This window comes from Mixophyes fleayi, chromosome 4 (genome assembly GCF_038048845.1).
Source record: "Mixophyes fleayi isolate aMixFle1 chromosome 4, aMixFle1.hap1, whole genome shotgun sequence".
In the NCBI taxonomy this organism is placed as follows: Eukaryota; Metazoa; Chordata; class Amphibia; order Anura; family Limnodynastidae; genus Mixophyes; species Mixophyes fleayi.
In genome coordinates this window covers 130,284,225-130,310,854 of record NC_134405.1, presented here as the reverse complement: position 1 = coordinate 130,310,854, position 26,630 = coordinate 130,284,225, and the positions used below count along the sequence as shown (strand labels likewise).

General features: G+C 39.7%; 1 protein-coding gene and 1 long non-coding RNA gene across 4 annotated transcripts in view; one reads left to right on the top strand and one right to left on the bottom strand.

The window, feature by feature from the left end:
* The window catches only part of LOC142152043 (nuclear receptor ROR-alpha), a 364,937-nt gene that overhangs the window by 127,835 nt on the left and 210,472 nt on the right, over positions 1-26,630 (bottom strand). For all 3 annotated transcript variants that reach the window (XM_075208254.1, XM_075208255.1, XM_075208256.1), the window contains one exon: positions 6,818-6,847. In XM_075208254.1, coding sequence (XP_075064355.1) covers positions 6,818-6,847 — 30 coding nt within the window. The remainder of the gene's footprint in view (positions 1-6,817; positions 6,848-26,630) is intronic.
* Positions 2,498-6,711, top strand: LOC142152044 (uncharacterized). The gene is made up of 3 exons (XR_012691287.1): positions 2,498-2,838; positions 4,315-4,346; positions 6,662-6,711. It is a non-coding gene; the product is annotated as an uncharacterized LOC142152044 (long non-coding RNA).

Here is a 26,630-nt window from a genome sequence, read left to right as displayed (position 1 = left end):
CAGGTACTCCTGAACATTACATTACAAAGGAGAACTCCCAGTTATATTACATATAGTGGCATATTCAATTGTTGGCTTTATAGCCAAAATTAATGTGCCGCACGCACTATTTCCGTCATTACGGTAATAGTGCGCGTAAATACCAGTATTACGGTACTTTTCTCGCTGGATTACTATTACCGTAATACCGGTAATAGTTTTTCCGCGATAGAAACCGCAGATAATTGAATATGCCCCATAATGTTTCTCTAGATGCACACTAGGTTAGCTGATGTTTGCAAAATAAACTGTTCTTTTTCCATTCTTCAATTCCTAACTGTGGTGAATAAAATACAGTGGCTGAAAGATACGTTAACATGCAGTATCCTCTCCTCTCTGAGCTGCATGTGTTAAAGTCACTTGTGCTGTTATAATGTAGGAAGTTTACCAGTTCACCATTCTTGCGCAGTCTACAATTTACCTGGTCTCTATAACTGAGCACTGCACCAAAGGTGAGGTCTTCCAATTATCAGATGAAAACGCCATCTCTATTTAACCTCTCTGTTGCCTGAAGAATTAAGAATTCCCTCAAATTGGCACAGCCGCCTGCAAGATATCGCACTTCCTTCTCAAGGACAACCAAGGGAGAACTTGCAGCTTTATTATAGAATCATTTTTAATAAGCCTTTTTAAAGCCGCTGAGAGAAAGGGAAAGTAATTTGGCAGTTGGAAAAAGCTCCGTGAGGGATCCCAAGGCTGCCCAGTTAAGACATTTATGAAGCAATACTTTTGGGACTTCCACTGCTATTTTCCTGGGCCTCAGGGGGGAATGGAAGAGCGAAGCTTAGATTCAGAAAGTACTCTGGAGGGATCTGATTATTTCTGCTTCCTATTAGCCACACTCCATGTAAGTTGAAATTATACGGGCAGGGAATTATTACCCAGACTATCTAGCAATGCCAAATCTAGAATGTGAGTGAAAGCCCAAAATGGCAAAAAAGGAAAAGAATGGAGAGCCTGCTTCTCCTGCTGTGGTTCAAACACGTTTACAAAAAGTTGATGGCTGTCAGCAAAGGTCTGCTTCATCAGGAAGTATGCACAGAGAAGCTCTTTGTTGCTGTGATATTCATCAATGCTACAGAAACATACAAAAATGAGACAGCAGGAGAGTATGTTTCAATTACAAAATGTGCAAAATGCTCTTTGGTGATGTGTGGCTATTTGTGCTATGGCTGCTAGAGTTCTGCCAATGTGAATGGTTTTGTGGAGCAAGTAAAAAAGCAAAATTGTGCATCGTCCGACAGGATCAATTGGGTGGAGCAAGGGCATTCCTTTTATAGATACAGACCTTTGCTGAAAAGTGCTAAAATTAGATTTCATTTTGAGGAATTGAGATTATTTAAATGCATTAAAGAGGTGGAGAGGGATGGAGCACAGCTATATTCACTCCACAAATGTTTTTTTCTGAATTTTTTTTTATTGGGTTTTAAACAGGTTAAATATAATGCATAATGAAAATCACATTACTGGTTGATTCCTGATATATATAAAGCAAAATATATTCAGATCATAAAAGGAGCATGTATACATGTTTTTCTCAAGTATTCAGAAAAATTACAAAACAATACCAGATAACATAAGGACAGACAGGGGTTAGGAGATAAAAAGGAGGGAGGGGTCAGGGAAAGGAGGGAGGGAGTCAGAAAAAGGAGGGAGGGGTCAGAAAAAGGAGGGAGGGGTCAGGGAAAGGAGGGAGTTGTCAGGGAAAGGAGGGGAAACAGATCCATTTTTTTAAGATCCAGGAAATGAATCTTCAAATATTCAAATGACGGAGCTTTGAGTGTATTAAAACTATATTAAGTTCTATTTAAGCTGGTGGGGATGAAGATATAGATAAATATTCAGGTGAATCAATAAAATCCAACCATGGATCCTAAATGGTGTAACACACTTCAAATGTATCATCTGCCCAGAGAAGCATATCATCCATAGAGTTGTAGAATTCCAGTCTTCTAAACCATTCCTGAATTGTAGTGGGTGAGGTAGATCGCCAACGGACCAGGATGACAGCCTTAGCCACTGATGTGAGAAATTTCAGGAGAGATTTCTTAAAGTCAGACAGGGGCATATTTGTATTATTAAGAAGCCAAAATGAGGGAGAATCAGGAACCGATCTTACTTGGATTTTTTGAGAGAGAACTACAACTTGAGTCCAAAAAGAACGTGACAGGGAACAGTCCAAAGATATATGTAAGGGAGTGCCAGGAGTTAGATTACATCACCAACAGGAAGTAGAAACTCCTTGATATATTTTAGTGCGTGGGACATCTGTACCACCCAGTGAGAACTTTATATGGAGTTTCCAAAATCGAGACACTGGTCGAACATACATGAGTCATCTGAAAAATTGAATGCCATTCAGAGTCTTTTACCTTAGACCCAACATCTCCCAGTCCCTAGTAAACTTCTGTAAGGAACCAAAGAGATTTTCCACCAGCAACTTATATATGATAGAGCAGATGTGGTGTATAAGACGACATACAGCATAATGACTCATATTTTATCATATCTCTAGTAACGTTCCTCTAAGGGATCCCAGACGACAAGAAATGTTTTGACTTGGAGTTACCTCCAGATCTCTCCATCAGGTAACCCCCATTTAGACTGAACATCACTAAAGGAGAGCACACCTGTCCAGCTCATCAGCTGGCCGACCTATTTATCCCTGCCTGTGACCACAATTTGAATGCCGTCGGTGAAGATCCTAGTGGTAACATCGGATTATCAAACAATGGAGATAATGGCGAGATCGAGGAAGAGACATATACAAATGTTCGGAGTTTGGTCCATCTACATAAGGTAGATCCTATAGTGGGAAATCAAGGGCAAACTGGGGAGCCATGGGAAAGAAGTGTTAAAGGAGGATAGTGAGAGAGCTTCAATTGTCACCCATTGTTTATCCACAGTTGATTTTGTCCATTCCAAAATCCAACCCAAAACCACTGCATCCTAGTAAGAAGGAAAATGGGGGAGCTGAAGACATCCCAGCTGTCTACATATGTTTTTTGCTTTTTTTCCGCACCAGCTCAAAGTTGGCAAAGATCAGGTCTTGTCCTAAACATTTATTGGATGCATTTTGCACTTTCCAGTTTCACTTCTGAGGAGAAGCGCATTTCAATGTACACTTCTAGTGTAATAAAACTTCACACAAAAGTGTAATGTAACAAGGGTAGTCCTGATGTCCCCTCAATCTCATGATTCTATTAAGAAATAAGCAAGGCTAACCCAAGCAGTACTTCAGGAGAAAAACTGGAAAGTATAATTTAATGAAAGGTGTGTTTCTAAAGTGACAGAAAGTTCAACTTTGATGTCATTTTAACACTTTTGTAGTTCATGACTTTACATGTTTCTGCCTCCCTCAATTCAACTGAATGCGTTTCCTAAGGCTAGGTACACATTAGAGGTTTTTCAGCCGATTATTGGGCCAATCACACGATAAACGACCACTCGGCCACATATCGCGTTAATCCGTATACTTACACGATGAACGACAATCGTTCCAAAGTCCCGGTTGTCGTTTCATTTGGTTGGACGTACTGTTTAATAATCTCGATTCAATCACCTTCCGATCATGTAGTGTGTATTCACTCACGATCACGATCTACGTAGAGTTTACAGAGTCATGGACAATGAACATGTCCCAGTGACTTAAATGTAGAGAGTGCTGTAGGTGTAATAGTTTGTTCGCTTGTTCTGAGACTGAAAATTTAGTTTCAGAGTCACAGAAGATAACAAAATTCAAAAGGACATAGGATAGCTATAAGAAGGCGGTTTTTACCAGTGTGATAAGAATTAATGCATGAATCAATGAGTGACTATTGTGCTGTCATTCTCTAAACAACTAGAGGACCAGATGAAGAGCATACATCTGAAGGTAAATCGTGTCAGTGTGTACACATGAATCGCCCGAGCGATCGGATCTTCAGTCGTCAGTAAAATTGTTGTTGATAACACATCGGTTGGAAAATTCTTCAGTGTGTACCTAGCCTTCATTAGATCCACTATTGTTATTTAGGTACAATGGTGCCCCTTTTTCTCTAATAAGAACAGTCTACAGGTAGGACTTCACTCTATTACCATCTATGCCAACATCTTTGCCACCACCAAAATGCTTTACACTTTCTTTGTTGCACTTTCAGATATAGCTTTTGAAACGTGCTATACACATATAGATACACCACACAAAACTAAAAATGCCATTATTTGGGCCCAAGCAAAGAGTTTTAGTTCATAATGTTGACATGCAAACATTGTTATTTTTTTCTGCTTATTTAGGGTCGAAAACAAGATTTCCCAGATTCTCTAAAGTAAGTGCAGCATTGTTTCAACAAAGTTAAACAAAAGTAACCAATATACTAACTTCGTTCTAAGTTATAGTGCAGTGAATAGTAAAAGTAGAACGATGTTAGAGCTGTAGCTGCTGTATTTTCAAACTGAAGTAATACATATCAATTGAAATGTACAGCTCATAAGTAGATGGTTTAGAGATAGCTTTATTAGGATGGTAATCGTTATCCTGACGATGATATGTGCGACACAACGACTTTACAGACACAAGAAATCCGATTACTATCACACTGACAGAAATTAAATGTAGATTTACAATAAAAGAGACAGAGGACATGACAGATGACACAGCTATGTAGACTGCTAGAAATTCCGAACATAGTGCATGCCGGCACTTCATTCTTACTTCGGATAACAGAGCGACAATCAGATATCTCAATGGCAATGGCAGGACTCGCCAACTCCACTATTTAATTTAAGGGTTAGGGTTAGGATTAGGGTTAGGGTTAGAGCTAGGGTTAGGATTAGGATTAGGGATAGGGTTAGGGCTACGGTTAGTGTTAGGCGCCGGGTCATCACATCGCCGCATTAAATTCAGAAATCTCAATCTCGCTCTGTTATCTGTCGTAAAACTCAAGTGCCAGCATGCAGTAAGTTCGCATTTTCTACTAGTCTACATAGCGGTGTTATCAGACATGTCCTCTCTCTACATTTAATTTCTGTCGGTGTCATTGTCATGGCATTTTTTGTGTCTGTAAAGTCGGTGTCACTCATATCAGCATTATGTACCCCACCCCTTTATTATATGATTATTTTTCAATCAGAAGACAGCAGAATATACAAATGGAGGAGAATTTCTAAACGCTTGATTTTGGAACAAGGGGTAGGCTACTGCGCAACAGGATCCCACCTTTAGGGTGCACCTGATTTGCAGTACATTTTACACTTTGTCTTGGGATAGAGCCGGAGGCATGGACAAAAGAAGATGGTGGCACAGTGCATTATACTCCTGAGAACAGGAGTTGTCTGTGGAGCTGGAATGCATTTTCCTTGTTGATAGGCTGTTATTGGCTACAGCATTATTTTCAATTTCAAAAATAAAGACATAGGGCCTGAGACATTAAGGAGAGCAAGGCAAAAAAAGAGTAAATTTGATCCTGGACAAACCATGTTACAATGCAAGGGGTGCACATTAGTTTATTATATTGCATACAAGTTAAATACTGGCTGTTTTTTCATATAGCACAAAAATACTTGATAGCTTGTTTTTTGCACTGAAATTTAAAGTTGATCTAGGACATGCACTACCCCAACTATAAATCTGTCCCCACATTTTAAATTTACTTCCCCCTCCAATGCAACATGGTTTTGAAAAGGTGCAAAGTTACTCCTTTTTTGTGCTGTGCTCTCCTTAATGACTCTGGCCCTTAGTCATTCAAACAAACAGCAATATGGCATTTTTTTAATCTAAAGTTACTTCAGAAGAATATTCTAGCTAATGTGGATGTAAACCAAAAACACTGCATTCTAACATACTTTCCAACTCTAGGGAACTCTCAGGAGATCACAGAGGAGAGGTTCAAGTGGCAAGTACGATGACAGCATGATTTGTGCCATCATTGCCTCTCCAACCAGAGCGCAATGCCCAGGGGCTGGGCAATTATTAGAAGCATTCTGCCTCTTACAGAGAAATGGGTCATAACATAGTGATGTGGAAGATATTAGGGTACTTTAGCAGCACAGACACAGATTGACATTTATCATGCTGCCCATGGTTCAGCAGGAAGTGTTCATTTCCAGCCTCGGTAACAATAAACATGGAAAGCAGGTCTTATGCCCAATCAGCTCCAGCAGCAGCTAAAAGTTACTCCCCGATTCATCCCTTGCAGCCCGGGGCCCAACTTGCTGCTTGACATGTCTTCACAACCCACCCACATACCCAGGAATCTGTATGTAGGGTAGGACACATGTGTGCCACAAAAGTTCTGCAAATTCCGGGCTGCACTGAGCAAACTGACTATGGTGGAGGGAGCTGAGAAGGGAAGGTACATTATTGGAGCACTGGGGCATTTCTGGCTGGAAACTGCCACCTAAGTACACGCCTGATAATTAGCATCATGTTTAACCTATTCATAAGTCTTCTAGCAGAGTATATAGGCATATGAATGCAAAATGTGCTCTCTTTTAACTTATACCTTTAATGAAAATATGGGCTGTACACACAATGTAAAGAAAATTTATGACAAAGTCAGCATATAACATTTCTATGTGTAATCTCTGCCACTGGTACAAGAGAACAGAAAATCAGTTTAAAATTGGAATCAATAATTTCCAGTTCAAGTTCCGTTCACAGACACACAGATGAATGAAAGGATCAGCCGCAGGCAGGAACACCCCTGTGTGTACAACACACACTGTTCCCTTATTAGATTTAAGGAGGCGAGTGGTAATTTCTGATGATTTGTGTTTGTAAAGCGTAGCTTGTACTTACATGTGTGGGTCTTCTTGGTTATGGACAGACCTGGGTGGGAAAAAGGAGAAAAGACAGTTAGAAAAAACTAATTTACCTCTGTATGTCAGTTTAGAACTCAATTTGTATTTGTTACAAATTATACTTGACAGCTTGGCATTGATATACTAATTAAACTATACTATACAGTTATAGGCTGATGATGCATATATCAATATATCATAGTTGCCTACTTTCCTGGCATGTCTTGGAGACTCCCAAATTTTTGAGAGTTCTCCCAGACTCCTGGGATGGCACGGAAACCTCCCGCATTGTGTCTACTTCATTGGTGAAGTGGGTGGAGTGGGGGTGGGGCTAAATGCATCATCCTGGCCCCACCCCTTGTTGTGATTGGCTGATATTAATAACGTTTGACAGGGGAGGGGCCTAATGAAGTTACCCGCCTGGCCACACCCCCATGACCGAGGGCCCCTCCTGGAGATTATACTGTCAAACCTTGCAAGTATGATTATATTTATATGGAGACCAATGATAAATAAAAGTCTCATTAGTAAGGTGAATACTATTTACCACTGCATACACCTATAGACTTTCACTGATGGATCTGGTGTATCTTCCTGTGCCCCTATTGATGGAACACCCTATGCTGTACGGGGAGTGAGGGAATTTAGAGGATGTTTGTCCTGTTAATCTGGAAAGCAAGTGTGTCACAGCTAATTTTTGTTTGCAAAATGGATATTTCTTTATATATATGAGGTATTACTATACTTTATTAGTAAACAATGCAATAACTTAAGGTATTTTAGATATTAGTTTAATCACCAGGAAGGCATCTTTATGATATTCCACAGACTTCCAGTTAGTAAGCCTATTACAAGATACTGCAGGTAAACCTGCTAAGCCTAAAATGGCTGACCACAGGGGCACAGAGCAAGCATTGATAATGAGATTGTATACACTAGCCATAACTGCCAACATCTGAACTCCCAGAGACTGTTTTGCTGCTGGCCAGGGACATGTAAGCAAATCACGCAGGGTGTAATCTACTGAGACCTTGGTTCACTACATCCTCCATTATTATTGCATGCTTACTGAACAAGGTTACAATGTAATGTTTTAGAATTTTAAATATTTTTCATTAATAATATTAAATTACACATTTTTTGTGACAGAGGGGAGAAAACATGGGTGTTTGAGGTTGTTTTTAGGCTCTTTAGAAGCATTTTTTACATGTGTTTTTTTTTTTTAGAGCTGTAATGTCTTTATTGTCAGTGTTAAATAATTGCTGCTAAAAAATCTGCATGCAATTCTTTTTTCTTTTCAAACTCTCCAGAGCCAACGCATGAGGAAGTCTTGAAGGTAGCCAGACCACGGGGAATAAAGTATGAAAAAGATGTGTTACAACTACCAGAAAATGTCTTTATATGAACAGGCGCTAAGAGTAAATGGCGTGCATGACAATTAATATACAGGATAAGAGAAACTGAACTGTAAAACTGGACAATACTGAAAAATAGACACAATTCTAGGGACACGTTTAAAACCTGGACTTACTCTGGAACTTACTGACAACTGCCAGCTATTAGTGTCAAATATTAGCTCCTGTAATGTATATGGGAACTTCAACATACACATGTGTGAACGTTACAAGATGCCTTTTTACATTGGATCGCCTTGTATTGCATTTTAGGCTTAGTAGCTCTTTAAAAAATAAGTGCATCAAAACATGTATAAATATTGTTTGAGCTATTTATGGATGTTTTAAATAAATAGCAAGATCCTAACTATATGGGGCATATTCAATTGTTGAATATGCCCGCGGCGTTAAAAGTATTACCGTTATTACGGTAGCCCCTGAGCCGCGAGCTGAAATCCAGCGAGAAAAGTACCGTAATACCGGTATTTACGCGCACTATTACCGTAATGACGTTACTTTAGGCAGTAGCGCCAACAATTTTATATGCCCCTATATGTTGTAAATCGTACATACTGTCCTGTAAAAATATAATTTGCTGAAAAAATTGCTTGCAGAATACCATGATTACAATTAACATACAGTACAAACACAGAGTAGCAATAATTGTGCATAGAGGATTTGCTTCCTCCTGGCTGCCAGGTAGCAGAAAATTCCAACACAAACAATGATTAAAAATAATTCAGCACAGCTTGTAAAGAGTTGGCAACACTTGACAATGGAGAAGTGGACCTCCCAAGATTGTGTAATCGAAGGGACAAGGCCAAAAGCAGCTCTAGGCAGGAACAGAGCAACTTGGCTGATGAATGTCCTTGTGTAGGACAATAGGGCCATTAATGATAATCAGTGTCCGCTACTTCAAGCGCTTTGGAGTAATTTTAGAGTTTGGTTTCACAAACTGTTAATGGAGTTGTAATGTTCACCAAGAGACATAAATCACAGGTTGGGGGCAAGGACAAGGGACGATCGAAATTTTACTGGTGTAATGCACTTGTCCTATCTCTACTAAGGAGTGCTATTCCTATTAAAACCATTTTCTGTATTGAGACTTCCATATGCAAGTAAATGGAACAAAAGTAAAACAGCGCTAATAATGCTGTACAAATAGTCTGCATGTAAAAGTCTAAGCCAGTGATTCCCAACCACTGTATCAGGATACATTTGAGAGCACACTACTGGACTGGATATGTCACAAGAATGGCAGGGTGACAAGAGAAAGAGTTTAATAGAAATTGTAGAAATGAAAATGGGGGCGATGCCTAAATATGATTTACTATTTTTGTTTTCCTTTGTTTCTTATTTTATTATACCGTATTTAACATTTTTTTAATTGGTTTTATTTTTTCAACATTTTAACCATCACTAAAATTGATTTACATGGGAAATATGTTGGCTGGTGTTTTGTAGAATCAGAAAGGTCTCAGCCAGTTTTTATGCTGTGGCTAGGTACATTTTTACACAATACAACATCTGTTGGCATTTAAACATCTTTTTGCATAGGTATCTCAGTAAGATTCCCATAATTCCACAAAAAGGGTTCTATTCGTGGAAAAGGATTATAAATAGAATTTCGTTTATAATGCTACATTCATATAATCAACTGCAGCACCTTTGTAAGAATTGCACTTTTTAAGACTAGTGTTTAAAAGTGTCCAATAAGCACGAAAAAATGTTTCTGCACATGTAGAAAAATAATTGGTATTTGGAACATTTTTAAGACAAGTTTTACTATCATCTCCGACTCCCTATTGGTCGGTCAGGCAGCAGAATTTTTCTTACAAAGAGCAGCTATCAAGTGATTACCTACACTCAGTGCAGAATTTTTAATGAAGCAGTGCCTTGTGGCTGAGGATCTTGGGAATGATGTGTCAAGAATGGGAAAACAATCATTCTTCATTTGTTTTAAACAATCTGTTACCAGGCATTAGATGAGGTAAGACCTCCACCCTACAAGATGCTGTAAGCGTAATGAAATGTACTAAGATAGGATAGTAAGGCTTTGTACCCACTGATGTTAATTGTATGCGTTTTACTAGGGATCTCTAATCCTGTTATAAAATGTGTAAACATGTGCAACACTAAAAACCATAGTGTTGCCATTCTCGCATCCGCTGTTGCTAGCATTTACTAGCTTTGTGCCTGATTCAATAACGATCTTAACTTGAGAAACTTCTTTTTTCAGTCTCCTGGACAAAACCATGTTACAATGCAAGGGGTGCAAATTAGTATTCTGTTTTGCACATAAGTTAAATACTGACTGTTTTTTCATGTAGCACACAAATATCAACTTTAAATTTCAGTGTACAAATAAGCTATCAAGTATTTGTGTGCTACATGAAAAAACAGACAGTATTTAACTTATGTGCAAAACAGAATCCTAATTTGCACCCCTTGCATTGTAACATGGTTTTGTCCAGGAGACTGAAATAAGAAGTTTCTCAAGTTAAGATCCTTAATGAATCAGGCCCTTTGTGTTGAGCTCCTTACGATATCAAAAACATTAGTATCAAAAGCACGTCAACTGTATTTGTGTTGACATGCGTTTTTACTGGCGTTAAAAACCAGTAAGCAATGCAAGTGAGTACCTGGTGTAAACCTAACTGTAGTTGGTGGGAGATAATTTTGCAAAAACGCTGTGGAGAAAATGTTTACATAATCCCAGTTACGAACATACTACATGTAGGCAACTGATCTTACATTTCTAATTTACATGAGAGATTGTCAAAAATATTGTTGTAAGTGGCCCTTTCTATCAACAGCGATAATCTCATACCTAAAAAACAAACAAAGACTCCTTAGTGAATATGGGCCACATCCATTCTCTATTTGGCAGAGGTCTTGTTATCATTATAAACTGAGAGGCTTTCCTGTAAGCTATCACTTTATGGCATTCTTAACTATGACAGTAAAATATGACCGCTAGCAGCCCTGTCACCCTCTATACAAGCTCTGTTCCCCTCCCTCCATGTGACTTTCAGACGCGCAGAATCTCCTTCAGCCATCACGTTCCACTAATGGGAACAATTCATTTAACCTGTGCTAGATATATAGTTGAACACCAGTATAATGTACATAGCATTTAAAGAGGTGCGATTAATCGTGTTCTTCATTCCTGATTGATGCAGAGAAGGGGTTCCACAGACATATGTGTGCAAAGTAGTTTCCTGACAGACAGAGGCCTTCCAGTAAATTGCCACCATTAAAACAGAGCCATTATCTTCACCCTCCATAGAAATACAGATTGTAACAACTAGATAAGACTTATGGTTATGACATCAGTCATAGAGGTTTGCATTAATAAATTAATTTCTTGTAAATTAATTCATTTTCAGTATATAAGGCAAAAGCTGGAGTGTCATATATACATAAAATTCCATAATTCTAAAATTGTAGAAGATTGGATACACTTGAATGTAGATAAGAGACAGAGTACACGTGATGAGAATCAACAGGGAGAGTGGGGACAAACAAGAAGGTAAGATGGATGGGTTGGTATGCATATAGGGGCATCAATTCTGAAAACAAGTTAGGCGGACAGGCTGCACATGGAGGTGCCATTTCAAATTGCCTTTATGCATCAGTTGTAGCAAACAGTCTGCACAGTCATAATCTACTTTACTCTGGTTTAGATCTCTTCCTAATAAGTGTGTTACACCAGCAGGGCCCCATATTGTTCCTGCAATGCTCTCATATTACACCAGCTTTGTCCCATATTATACCACCAGGCCCCACCACTTTTCATGAAATAGACACTTTCCAGTGATCTAGGAGGGAGAAATAAGCCACAGTCCCCAATGCAGTTAGAGATGTAGTCAATGTGGTGTTGAAGCTTGGTCCACGGGGCAGTCACAGTTAATAAGATAATTTCACAGGCCAGAACATGATGTCATAATCATGACATTATCTTCCCTTACAGTCCTCCTTACTAATGTGGAATGTGCCTATCTGCTACCATTTGTGTTCCCAAGATCCCACAACCTGCAGAATTCTAAGCAATAGCCTGGGTTGCCTAGTGGATAATACAGCTCTGGTAAGGACATCTAAATAAAAAAAACCCAAGCAAGCCATAGACATTATAGTAACAGACCCTTAGTACATGACTGCACATAATACTCTGACATACACAATTATACAATACAGTAGTGTAGTGCACAGAATTATTTCTTGCACTTGCTTTTGCATTCAGTTTCACACCCAATGAGTATTTTTCCAAATGGTTTAGCATACACTTTTTGTAAAGTGATTCCCTATCGTATAAAGGTGCTGAGATGCAAAGTCAGGACAGCACACTTTTACCATCATTAAAAAGTAAGAGTAATGACACAATCCCCCCCCCCCCTCTTCTCACCCGGCAGGCCACTTAGGGAAGTAGATTCCCCCCCATATCCGTCTATCCTACTCAAAAATAAAAAATCCCCAACAACAAGAATCTTTTAGTCCTACTACTTTTTTTTCTTTTCTTCTTTTATGGTTATCCATTTTGGCATCCTGTACTCCATGTTGTTATAAATAAGAAGATTTTATAGAAAAGTAAAATAATACCTCCCCACTCCATTACAGACAGTGGAAGCTCCTCCCACATCTTTAAGACCATGTCATGGTGGGATCTGATGTAGGTCAGAGAGCTGAGTCTCCAGTTCTCTGAGCTGCTGTGACATCACTGGTACTGCCCTTATGGATGAATCCTCCTATACCACCCAGTGCTTCTGTGTATTGCAAGCCTGTGTGTCCGTGTATGCTTGTATAATTAGAGAGCCACCTCTATCATCATCACCATTTATTTATATAGCGCCACTGATTCCGCTGTACAGAGAACTAATTCACATCAATCCCTGCCCCATTGGAGCTTACAGTCTAAATTCCGTAACATACAGACAGAGAGAGGGAGAGAGAGACTAGGGTCAATTTTTGATAGCAGCCAATTAACCTACTAGTAGGTCTTTGGAGTGTAGGAGGAAACCGGAGCACCTGGAGGAAACCCATGCAAACACAGGGAGAACATACAAACTCCACATAGATAAGGCCATGGTTGGGAATTGAACTCATGACCCCAGCGCTGTGAGGCAGAAGTGCTAACCACTTCGCCATCCTAACATGTCAATCTGCTGCAAATGTGCGATAGAGGGCATGGTTGACATATTTAAATAGGAATAAATTATTTGATCAGGCATATTAATTAGTTCAGTAATACACAGCCTTGTGAAAACTATTTAACAAGGATTGTGACAGTACAAATACCAGCCACAATCCTGCTTCTGTTATTGTCATCTCAAAATGGCAACAACCGAGAAAAATTTATGAAAACATTCTTTATTATTTGATAAAAGCATATTTTTTCAATGTTAAAAGGTTTCAAATATTTTTTTCTTCTGTTGTTAAGGCCAAGCATCGGCTACTATTTTCTCCAGGAATTTATTATTACAGAGCCTTATTCTACCACTTCACTGACTACATAGTATATACCTTATCTCCCAGCAGAATGCAACAATCATTGCACTCCTTTATAGAACGAGACACAGTGAATCATGATCCTGTAAATTGTCCACTACATTACTTAGATGTTATAAAGACTTTTCTAAGCAGTTTATCTCAATGGAGGCCTACACATCATGAAGGATTGCACATAACAAGGATTACACTATTTCTTTAGTGTGTGTGCCCGCACACCAAATACATTGTGCTGTGACATTAATTAATAGTTACCATTTCACCAAGGCAGAAAACTTTTGTCATTTATAGTGTGGGCCTGATAAAAGACGGTGTTTTAACTAAGAGAAATGACCAGGCTTGTGCTCGGGTTTACGATTCTATAAAGCTTCCCTTTCATGTTTGTTAGCTCCTGTAAACCTTTTAACATGTGTTCATATAATGGTTTAGGTGATTAAAAGTTGTTTCCTCTGCATGGAATGCTGCATTTTTTGTTTTGTTTCTATTGTAGTATTTAGCTTTTTCAGGTATATTGATCAAAGGGCAAAGCATTCTATTGGCAGCGACAACGGGTGATTCTGCTGTTGATAGGGGTCTTTTTTTGCCTATCCCAGTACAAGGAAGGGGCGACCACCAACATGGGATAGTCTAGTTTATTTGTACAAGGCACAGCACCTGTTTTGCTATCGTCAGCTCAGGGTGGAGGGTGGAAATAGCATAATAAATTAATTAAAAATTATTTACTCTCATAATAAAGCATTTTTTTGATGCATTCACGTTTAAAATATGTTTTAATTGTTCAAATAAATTTTACGTTTTTTTTATTATTTCATTTTATATATTTAGTAAAATCTGGGCTGTCGGTCCAAACTTGCAGGCGCTGGCCCGGCGAAGCAGTAGGACAGGGGTTGGCAATCTTTTTCTATCAGAGTACCGGCTACGGCGCAAAACTGCAAATGGTCGAACAATTGGGGGCGTGGCAGTGGATCATTGGGGGCGTGTCTAGCAGGTGAAAAGCACTAGGCCACCCTCTTACAGAAAAATGCATTACTCACACATGCCCCCTTGCCCAGCAGCTTTTCTCACATATGTCCCCTCTGCCCACATGCTTTAATCACACGTGCCTCCCTCTGCCCACATGCTTTAATCACACGTGCCTCCCTCTGCCCACATGCTTTATTCACACGTGCCTCCCTCTACCCACATGCTTTAATCACACTTTCCCCCTCTCTGCCCAGCACCTTTAGTCAAACATGCCCCTCTCCATCACTTTTAGTCACAAATGACCCCTCTCCAGCACACCTTCTTCTTACCTTATTCTCCACTGCACAGCATGGGAAGATATCCAGCACTCTGCCTGCACTGAGTACCATGTGACTGCTGCAGTCACATGGCCTGGCATCTGAAGGTACCTGAGCTGAAGGGGATGTAGCCACTACCGATCCCACTTGCATTAAAAAAAAAAAAAAGTGCTTTTAATTTTTTTTTTTTTAAATATGGGTCTCCAGGGCAATCTGTAGCCGTCCCGTCCCCCCCCCCCCCCCCTCTCGGCAATATATATGTGGGCAACCCCCTCTTGCACCCCAGTCTGTACATGGTGAGTGCAGAGGATCTATGTCTGTTTCTGTTTATACAATGTAAGTCCCATCACTCTTGCACCCCATTCTTTACATTAATTAATTCCAACTTGTGTCAGGTGAGTCCCAGGTCTCCCATGGCTGCTAGTGCTTGGGAAAGACTTGCCTTTAAAAGCTGTGTGCAGGTAAGCCTTAAGCCCAGATAAATAGCATAGCATTTGATCATGTTAGGACTGACCAGATTGGGAAGACTTTGGCGTTAGTTGGTCAGCTTAACATATATTGCAATATGTGGAACTAACATTCCCTGTTTTTAATATAGAACAGTATTTAGTACAGCATTAATTTTGTGTTTGGAAAATGCAGAGTATCCCTGTTTTTTTGTCTAAACAATGTGGGCAACCCCCTCTTGCACCCCAGTCTGTACATGGTGAGTGCAGAGGATCTATGTCTGTTTCTGTTTATAAATACATATATATATATATATATATATATATATATATATATATATATATTCAAACAGTGAAAATATGTTACAACATAGACTAGATTATATGGTAGATTCAGTTAATACGGTGATATTTTATCCTATTTTTTTATTCTACTGCATATGCCAAGTCGGTATGTAGACATTATAATTTATTGATAACTTCTCCATGGACACATGGGGTGTCATTTACAACAATCAGACTTATCTACAAAAGCTGTTTTGTGCTGCCAATACACCTGCTTTTCTGCAGGCAAATATAACCTCTATGCACACGAAGATGGCATCTGTACAGACACACAAATAATTCAGTTAGACAATTAGCAGATAGTGGTGCACAATAAGACCCATCTCGTAAAGTACATGCATGGAGGTCATTTAGGGACCACATTGGTCACCAATGGCCTCAGCAATCTGATCTAACCTATAGCCAGCATACAGAGCTGACCCTGTTCTAGTGACAAGATTGGAATGCAACAGACACCTAGGAGTAGTTTCTATTAATATTATTCTGTCTTCCATCATCACACATGCAGTGCACACTACAAACATCACTTGTGAGACATCTGCCGGGCATCCCATCTGCTGATGTCACTGAAGTAATGCTGTGTGTTTTAGCAACACAATCTATTTAACTGGCTACTTTTTCTGTCTTAAAATTAGCATAAAGTGTTCAGATCAGGAGATTTTTTTGCTAAACCAAAAATCTGAGAAAATTAGGTCATAAATCTTGAGGGAGCAATTTTGGGAGACTCCCATGAAAAACAAAGCTGACAGGACTGTATTATTATATTATACACATACTTTGTTAATGTGTCTTGCTAAGAATGCTGACATGTCTTAGAGATCCTAAATTCAAAATGTATTGCTAATTTGGCCACTGAATGCCACTTTCTAATTATAGTGTATAGATGATATTTAAGTGACCAAACAATGAACAAAGATACATTAATCCTCACTTATAAATAGCTTTTTTTCAGTTCATAATGAAATAGATGACAGTTTGACCAGTTTACTACGATATAATGAAAAAGTTATCTATCTACTTATGTGGTAAGAATACTGAACCCTATGACCGTTTTCAGTGGTAGAAAAGGGATTATGTACAGTGAAAGGGCCAATGTGATAGGGGAAAGAGCACATCCTTTCCAGTACTTATAACTGAGTCATAACATACTTTACTATATTCATATGCAAATTCAGTAGGTTTTTTATACCATAATAGAATATCTGAGTATGGCATATTAAGGAATTAGAGCAGCAGGTAAAACAATCAGATTTACTGGCCTAAGCTGTTGACATTTTCCACAGGTGCTTTTTGAGCATGAGACATTTTTTTGGATTTAAATTGTACACAGCTACATTCACAGGCGCTGTAATCTGATTGGTGGAGATAAATCTTCCTGTACTGGCCACCTCCTTATTAATGGCAGCACAATCAGAATAAGGATATCTGAAGGGAAAGGTTTTCCACATTTTATGCTCCAAATGTATGCATAAAAATTCTGGTGCAAACTCTTTATAATAGCCGCAATGCAAATTAATGAAGTACTATCAGCTGGAGGGGTCAATAGGCAAACAGCCAATCAGAAGCAGCTAGATAGTTATCTTTACACCTGGCCTTGGGAAGCTGCAAAAGATACGCCTTTCAGAAGCATATCAGAGGACACGTTAATGTCTAATTAAGTCACTTCTCCATGGAGGCATGTTACACTTATGTGTAAACTTCCTTATTCCGTACTTAAATCACGATTGCCCATCCATTTCCCTTTCTGAGGCATAAGGGGACACAAAGATGCACATAAGCAGTATGGAAATGTGAATATTTACGCCTTATTTGAAACTCTACATTAGGCCCTCAATGTATATTCTTAAAGCAGAATCTGCATTTAGTAGACCTAAAAGTAATGTAAGTAAATGGATCTCTACAAACACTGCTTTGCTTCATGTCAATTTCAAAGCTGACTGCAGCGTTCACATTAACGCTTGGTAGATGGAAGTGTTTAACAGCTCCTACCTGTGTGTAGGAGCTCAAATTGTCTTAGTTTCAGGGCTGTACACCTTAAAACTTCAATATTTGCCCATATAAGCAGTGCCATATTGCGGGTATAACTTATTGTTATATAAAGGAAGGTTGCTGTTTATCAGAAAGTCAGAAGTGCAAAGAAAATGAACGTCCTATCTGGATTTATAAGCAGCTCGTACAATATAAAGCCTCTTTAGTCTTCAGAAATATCTTGATACAATAGAATATTTAAGTGTTTAAAATATACATTTCTATATAATCACTTTGCCTATGAATTGGTGTTTACATACATATGTTAGACTGGACAGATGTAGACAGATGTAGACTCAGTCTCTGAGTAAACCAGATAAACTCAAGCAGGGTTAACTGCTAAAAACCCCTTCTAAATGGAAAATGTGATATATTAATTGTGTTTCAGTTCATCCCCCGAGGGGAGAAGAGAAATTATCAAGGAGGGAACTGGAGGAAATTAAACAGTAGAGGAGCAAGTAAAAAGGGCATTTATAAAAAGGGAGCGATCCTCTGTAGGAACGTACTAATTATACAGGTAACTTTAGTATAAAACTTTTACAGAAACTTCAATGTTTCAGTCGCGGGGGATCCCAAAAGCTGCGATGATGAATGTTGTACAAAGAAGAGACACTACACTACATATACTGTAACGTTGAAATTACATGACGTTAATTATTATTAAAATAAGTGGAATTTAAGTGGAACAATACGAAAAGTTATAGGTAATAGACTATATACCACAAAGAATTGACCGAGACAGCTACAACTTTATATTAGCAATATCTCCTACCGACAAATGTACAGAATATGCACAACTTTTGTAAATATACATAAATGCATTAATTTAAGGTAAGTTTGTGATTATGGCCAGTGAAAGGCTGTGTGCAAATGGTGAGAGGGAGCAGGTCCTGTAATCAATTGCTGAGAGCTGAGAGAGAGACAGGCTGAGAGAGAGGTAGCTATGATAGGGACAGGCTGAGAGAGAGAGGCAGCTATGAGAGGGACAGACTGAAAGAGAGGTAGCTATGAGAGGGACAGGCTAAAAGAGAGAGGCAGCTATGAGAGGGACAGCTGAGAGAGAGAGTCAGCTATGAGAGGAACAGGCTGAGAGAGAGAGTCAGCTATGAGAGGGAGAGGCTGAGATGTAAAAGAGTGATAGGCTAAGAGGGACAGGTTGAGAACTAAAAGAGAGACATCAGTCAGAGACAGAGGCAGTTGTGAGAGACATGTTGAGAGAGAGAGAGAGACTGAGAGCTGAGAGAGACAGTTGTGAGAAGGAGCCTGAGAGAGAGGGAGACCCTTGTGTGAGAAACAGTCTGAGAGAGAAATGAGATAAGAGTTGTTAGGGAGCAGGCTGAGAGAGAGGCAGCTGTGAGGGATAGGAAGAGAGCTGAGAGACAGTCTGAGAACTGAGAAAGAGGCGCCAGCTCGGCTCAGCTAAAGATCACCGGAGGAGCACTGCACAGAAACATCTCTCAACTCTCATCCCTCCCTACACCAGCCACAAACAATGGTCGCTGATAATGAGGAAATTGGCTTTTTGTTTATCTCTAAATAAAGTCCCTGTTATTTATCAGCCACAAAACTGTACAGTGTTCTGTACACAAAACTGTACACTGTACATTTTCCTGGAAATGCTCATAGTCTTATTGGGTATATGGTATACCTAATGATTACTTCTGCCTCACAGCACTGGGGTCATGGGTTCATTTCCCGACCATGGCCTTATCTGTGTGGAGTTTCTATGTTCTCCCCATGGGTTTCCTCCAGGTGCTCTGGTTTCCTACCACACTCCAAAAACATATTGATAAGTTAATTGGCTGCTATTAAATTGCCCATAGTCTCTCTCGGTCTGTGTGTATGTTAGGGAATTTAGATTGTGAGCTCCAGTGGGGCAGGGACTGATGTGAGTGAGTTCTCTGTGCAGCGCTGCGGAATTATTGGAGCTATATAAATAAATAGATGATGATGATGATTTGTTGATTGAGAGTATTTAAATGACATATAAAGATAACTTAAATTTTTAATATATGAAGCATGGATATATTATTAACAACAGGTTTTTAATTTACCAAAATGCTATACCAGAGCATATCTACTTCCTAATAGTCCCGGTTTTCATGGGATAGTCTGAATTTTCGGGTCCCTAAAAGTTAGTGACCTAATGGAAAATTGCTTTCCTAAAATATATTGTTTGGGCAAAGTGGGTGTGATTTGGGTATAGCACAATATGTTGGCAGGCAAAAGAGCACCACCCATATCTAGGTTGGAGAACTACTTGCATTGCATCACAAGACTGCTGGGTATCATGTTTTCAAAAGACCTTTGCCACAAAAAACAAATGTATTTTCAGCATTCACTGTATGTGAGATGTTTTGTGTAAATTTACAATGTGGATGGTAAAATCTCAGTGCTAAGGATAACTCTACAGCTTTGATTAATGAGACCCTAATGTTAATAATTAACATCTGGTGGGTCCTGGCCTGATTGCTGGGTGAGAAGCACGGACATTGCTGTCGATATCAAGTCTGCTTTTCCCAGGGACTTTTAAATAAGTTTAAAATGTAATAGTATAAACCAGTTTGCCAGGGTACCATCTTCGGCAAAGTGTTCTTCTGTTCCTGCTATCCACAAACTGGATGGCCTGAGACCCAACTGGCATGACACAGCCTGCAAGAAGTCCAGTTAGATATTATTTAAAGATATTATGGACATTCTGTGATACCTTAATACATACATAAATAACTGGCATTAGTCTTGAAATCACACATCAATATCTCACACCCTCTGTGGGCCCAACCAAATTATTGATGGCTGCTTAAAATCGGCTCTGTGTTCTACCTCTCTCATAAGCGTCTATTTATCAAGACCCCTCTGATAACAATTTTCTATCACCATTACGTATCACAGTAATAGAAAATCTTTCATCAGTCAATTTATTAAAGAGAAATGTGACCGGACCGCTGATCGACGCTCAGCTCCCCATTGACACTGTCTGCTGTAGAATTCGGTATCATTTCTGTGAACATAGGGCACATGTGTCCTGACTCTGTGTCCTAGAGCAAACATGATACCAAACAAACATACTGGGCACTCGAGCTAGCGGATAATCACCACGCATCACAAAAGTGAAAGCCTTCTCCAAAACCAAAAGAGGAAGGATGTTTGTTTGATATAAATAGTGAAGGATAATCAAAGATGCCAGCACTTGACTGTTTTAAGATTTCAACAAAGACTCATTTTCTCCACCTTACACTGCCTCTCCTCATTCCAACCATGCCGTATCATACCACCAAAAGGTGCACAGACATGCCAGGCACCAGTGGCGGCTTCAATATTGGGGGCTGATAATGTTTCTGCCTTTCAGGAGCTAAACACACTTTCTTCACCTACATCTACAATTGTTATTCTGCTACCTTTGTTTCATGTCATTATTATTATTATTATTATTATTATTATTAATAATAACATATATATGTATATAGTTATATGCTGATGCTATATACATGTATATAGCACCAGCATATTCGATAGCGCTTTCAACTGGGAAGAAACACAGCAATAAAAATAGACTAACAGGCAAAAAGGCAGACATAGAGGTAAGTGGGTCCTGCTCACAAGCTTGAGAGGTGAGTTTTCAGGGCATGTTTGAAGGCTTGGTGTCTAGAGGAACATTTTAATGTGCAAGGGAGGGTATCCATGAAGTGGGAGCAGCCTGGAAAATGTCCGGGAGTGGGAGCAGATGATGAGTGTGGATGAGAGTCGCAGATCTTGTGCAGAGCACAGAGGCTGACTTAGGAACTAACTTGAAACAAGTGAATAGATGTACGTTGGTGCAGGGTTGTGTATGGCCTGTTTTAGTTTTGGTAAAGTACAGGAAACCAATGCAGGGACTTACAAAGTGGAGCAGCAGTAGAAGAATGTTTTACAAGGAAAATTAGTCTAGCTACTACATTCAACATAAATTGTAGGGGTGAAAGCCTGGTTAGGGGAAGACCAGTAAGGAGGGAATTGCAATAGTCAGTGTGGGATTGAGTGCATGACTTAAATGTTATTCTATGTAATTAGTTTGTAATATAATTCTCTCAATATACAGTGCTGTGTAATATGTTGATGTTTAATAAAGTATAACAAAAACGTGGACGGCGATCTCCCACCATTCAGCAACCTCTACAATTTTGGATATCTCAAATGCTTTTCTACCCCATGCAAGTTGGCATCTTGATGAATCCCTACTATTCAATTAATCGTATGCTCAGGGCTGAGGTCAGTTAGGTCGTCCATGAGTTCTTTTAACTTAATATGTCATCCAGGGCCAGTGCTACCATTTGGTGGACCTAGGCCATTTACTAAAGCACCAATGGTTTGAGGGTGCAGAAAACACATAATGTCACTCAAGCGGTATTCTGTCTGCTACAACTCTGAAATGGCTGCAGCAGAGTTTCTATGACAAGGGAAAAGGGGTGGACACTCTTTTTGCCACTACGTCAGAAATAAAGTTAACTCTATAAAGAATAAGCAAGGTCAACTGGTGTTTGATCTAAATAAAATTACCACCGCAATAGACTAATACCTACAATCCTGTAGTCTCCCTCATTTAGCACCCATTCAGTTGGCACTTCTTAATTCAGAAATCACAAAGAAAGAAGAAGGCAGAAGATATTACAAAAAGCACAATGACTTATTGGCACCCATACTAATTAATGCCCTTTTAGAGAGAGCCAAATATGACGCTGCTACTACACATGCCAGCATCATAGTAATCCATACACACAAAAAATAACCAAATCTGTGTATTAGCTATTATCCAATATTATTAGATTTAGATGTAACCAAGACATTACCTCTCAGAATGTAACAGGTGAAAGCACAAGGAGAACCTGGTACACTGGAACAAGAAAAGATAGAAGGTAGGCGGGAGTGTGGTTCAGTAGCAGAAGTTGCCACAGAGATCCTGTAGAGCTGAGAAGCCCCTAGATTCAGGAAGGTAGCGGAGCAAGGTTCTGCAGCAGCTGTTGCCACAGAGATCCTCTGGAGCTGGGAAGCCCCTAGAGTCAGGAAATTAGCGCACTGAGGTTCTGCAGCAGCTGTTGCCATGGAAATCTTGTGGAGCTGGGAAGCCCCTAGAATCAGGAAGGTAGCAGAGCGAGGTTCTGCAGCAGCTGTTGCCACGAAGATCCTTTGGCGCTGGGAAGCCCCTAGAGTCAGGAAAGTAGCAGAGCGAGGTTCTGCAGCAGCTGTTGCCACGAAGCCTAGGAAGGAAAGTATGGACCATGCAGCAAAGAATTGGAGACCGCTCAGGTGAGACTCACTGCAGGAAACTGGTAAAGATAGGAGCCAGAACTGGGACGTCTAACCTGGAGGAGAGACTTGAAGATCTGACTACAGCAGGAGGTGCCTTTTATAGTGAGAGCTAGCAGCTGATTGGCTGCAATGACTAAATGGAAGAAATGCCGGGTCTGCACATGTGCAGAACTCAGCAAGATGGCTCCCACACTGGAGAGCCGCAACATCTGTCCGGAGCGGTGTGGAGGCAGAGAAGACAAGGTAAGTGAAGTCGAGGCGCTCGTCTGGATGAACGGGTCTGAGTGGTGACAGAGTTTGGCTTTATTTTAGGCCATCAGGTCTTGGAAAATGTGAGGTGGACAACCAAGTTAATTCAAAAGGTAAAAAAAAGAAACAAAAATCCCCTCACTGATCATGGCAATGGACACCGGAAAGGCCTTTGGCAGAGTGGGCTGGAAATTCATGCATCAGACTCTAGCCAAGTTGTGATTTGAAAGTATCTTTCTAAACTGTTTTCTAGACGTGTCCCACACCAACACTATGAATGGCTCCTCCCCTTTCACAATTTCAAGTAGCACATACTAGAGCTATGGTGAGGGGAAATATGACAGAGTTAAGGCAAGGAACAGTAGCATGGAACAGATTGAAGAGATCTGGGTTGGGATTCCATATGAAGGGGTGACTTATGGCTGACTAGAGCATAGGCTTAGTGAAGAGTCACACCTAAGAGTTTGATGCAGCAGAGACAGGCAGATACAGCAGGTATGGTGGATTACAGTTCTGGGTTAGTTTTTTAATTTCTTTATTGAAAGTTTAACAAGGTATTGAACATTGCCATTATAAACAGTGACAAGTGGCACAGTTAAAAAATAAACCCTGTGTTTTGGTTTTAGATCTGAATTAACTTTGTGTTTTGGTCTTGGTTCTGGCAAAACCACCCTCACGTGTTTTGGTTTTAGATCCTGATTTTTTTTCTAAAATACCTATTTTTTTTTTTTGCAAAACCACATAATTTGGCTCTTTTTTATCCCTACGTTATTATTAACCTCAATAACATTAATTTCCAATAATTTCCAGTCAATTTTTGTCAAGTGACAAGAACACTGCTACCCCTCCTGTTTCTGTGTGAGCAATGGCGCTGGATCTCCTGGGGAGGGAGGTACTTAGGGAATCCAAACCCCGCGAGATCTGACAACGCAACAATGACGTTTTACCTCGATTCAGATCCGAGGACGCGTGGAGATACCAAGCCGGCTCGCAAACCTACTCGGATCACCTAAATTCGGGTGGGCTCAGTTTTCAGAAAACCAAGCCTGAGCGTCTCTAATTTCCTACTGTTAACACTGCAGTAAAGAACAATGTTTGGAGGTATATGCTATTTCTCAATTTCAAACTTAGTGCAGCTCTTTTCAAATATGTTGCAATATTCCAGGGTCTCAGGATCTACTCACAGGATCACATTTTTGTCTAAGGTAGATAATTTATACTGACAAATTTACTGATGATAGATGAACTTGGAATTGAATTAACAAACTGTGAATAGAGGCTGTAAAACAACTAAGACAGAATGGCAGGATATGGTTAATGCAGACATGTATGATCCATTCATATTTCAGTATTTTACAGCTCAATATAATGCTCCTACTCTGATAGGTTTTATTATTCCCTTTCATGCTGAATCTCCTATAAGAACATTGCCGAGATTAACCAGAGGCTGCAACCCGCTGCACAGTTATATACACTGCACAGTAATATACACTGATCTGTCTTACATGCACAGCTTTACACAGCTATGTACACTGCCCTGTCATATATGCACTGTTCTGTAATATATGCACTGATATGTTACATATGCACTACTCTGTCATATATACACTCCTCTGTCATATATACACTCCTCTGTCATATATACACTGCCGTCATATATACAGTCCTCTGTCATATATACACTGCCCTGTCATATATACACTCCTCTGTCATATATGCACTGTTATGTAATACATGCACTGTTCTGTAATATATGCACTGCTCTGTAATATATGCACTGATATGTTACATATGCACTGATATGTTACATATGCACTACTCTGTCATAAGTACTGCCCTGTAATACTCGATCTGTTATATACTATTATTATTATTATTTATTTATTTATTTATAAGACGCCACAGATTCCGTAGCGTCGGATACAGAGGCAAGTAACAAATAGAAGAGGTAATACACATAAGTAACAGAGATAAGTGTGAGTAATGCTATGGGGACTCACACGGAGTGCAGCAAAATACATGACAGGACGTACATGGGAGTCAGACAGTAGACAGACATGAAACAATAGGTAGAGAGAACCCGGCCCACAAGAGCTTACATTTTAGAGGAAGGGGTGGAGAGAGACAGTAGGACCGTCTGGAAGAAAAAGGGGTTGGCAAGTGAAGAAAGGAGGTAATGGATAGAATGGTTAGGAGGTGGTAGGATAAGCAAGCTTGAAAAGGTGAGTTTTGAGTGAGCGTTTGAAGGACTGAAGATTGGAGGAGATTCGAGTGAGATGAGGCAAGGGTATCAAAGAATGGGGGCAGCACAGCAGAAGTCTTGGAGTCATGCCTGGGAGGAGGCAATTAGTGGTAAATTGAAGCGAAGGTCGGAGGCAGATCAGAGTGGCCAGGTAGGTATGTACCTCGAGACAAGGTCAGATATAAGGGGGAGAAGTGTTAGTAAGGGCTCTGTAGTAAGGACTGAATTATAAAATGGATGGGGAGTCAATGAAATGGATTTGCGTAGAGGAGTAGCGCAGCGTTCTGTATGGAATGAAGGTCAGAAATGTGAGAGTCAGGAAGGCCAGTGAGAAGGAAGCTGCAATAATCGATGAAATGATGAGTCAGTGGACCAGGATTTACATATGCACTACTCTGTCATATAAGCACTGATATGTTACATATCCACTACTCTGTCATATATACTGCTCTGTCACATATGTGCACTGCTCTGTCATATATGGAGTATTCTGTTACATACCTGCCAACTTTCCCAGGGGGGACATGGTACGCCCCAACATGTCATGACCACACCACCAGTATAGTGTAACCATGCATGCGTTTTTGTGGACAACATGTCCCAATTCCCCAATTGAAAAAGGCATTCTGTTATATATAACTATCACTGTTTTGCTATATATATATATATATATATATATATATATATATATATATATATAAAAATATATATATACATTGCTGTGTCATATATACACTGCTCTACACAGCAATGTACACTGCACTGTGATACATACGCTGTTCTACACAGCAATGTACACTGCACTGTGATACATACGCTGTTCTACACAGCAATGTACACTGCACTGTGATATATACACTGTCCTGCTATATATATATATATATATATATATACATACATATACACTGCTGTGTCATATATATATACACTGCTCTACACAGCAATGCACACTGCCATGTCATATTACCTGCTTTATACACTCCTGTCATACATGCACTACTCTACACAACCTTGTACACTGCCATGTGATATATAC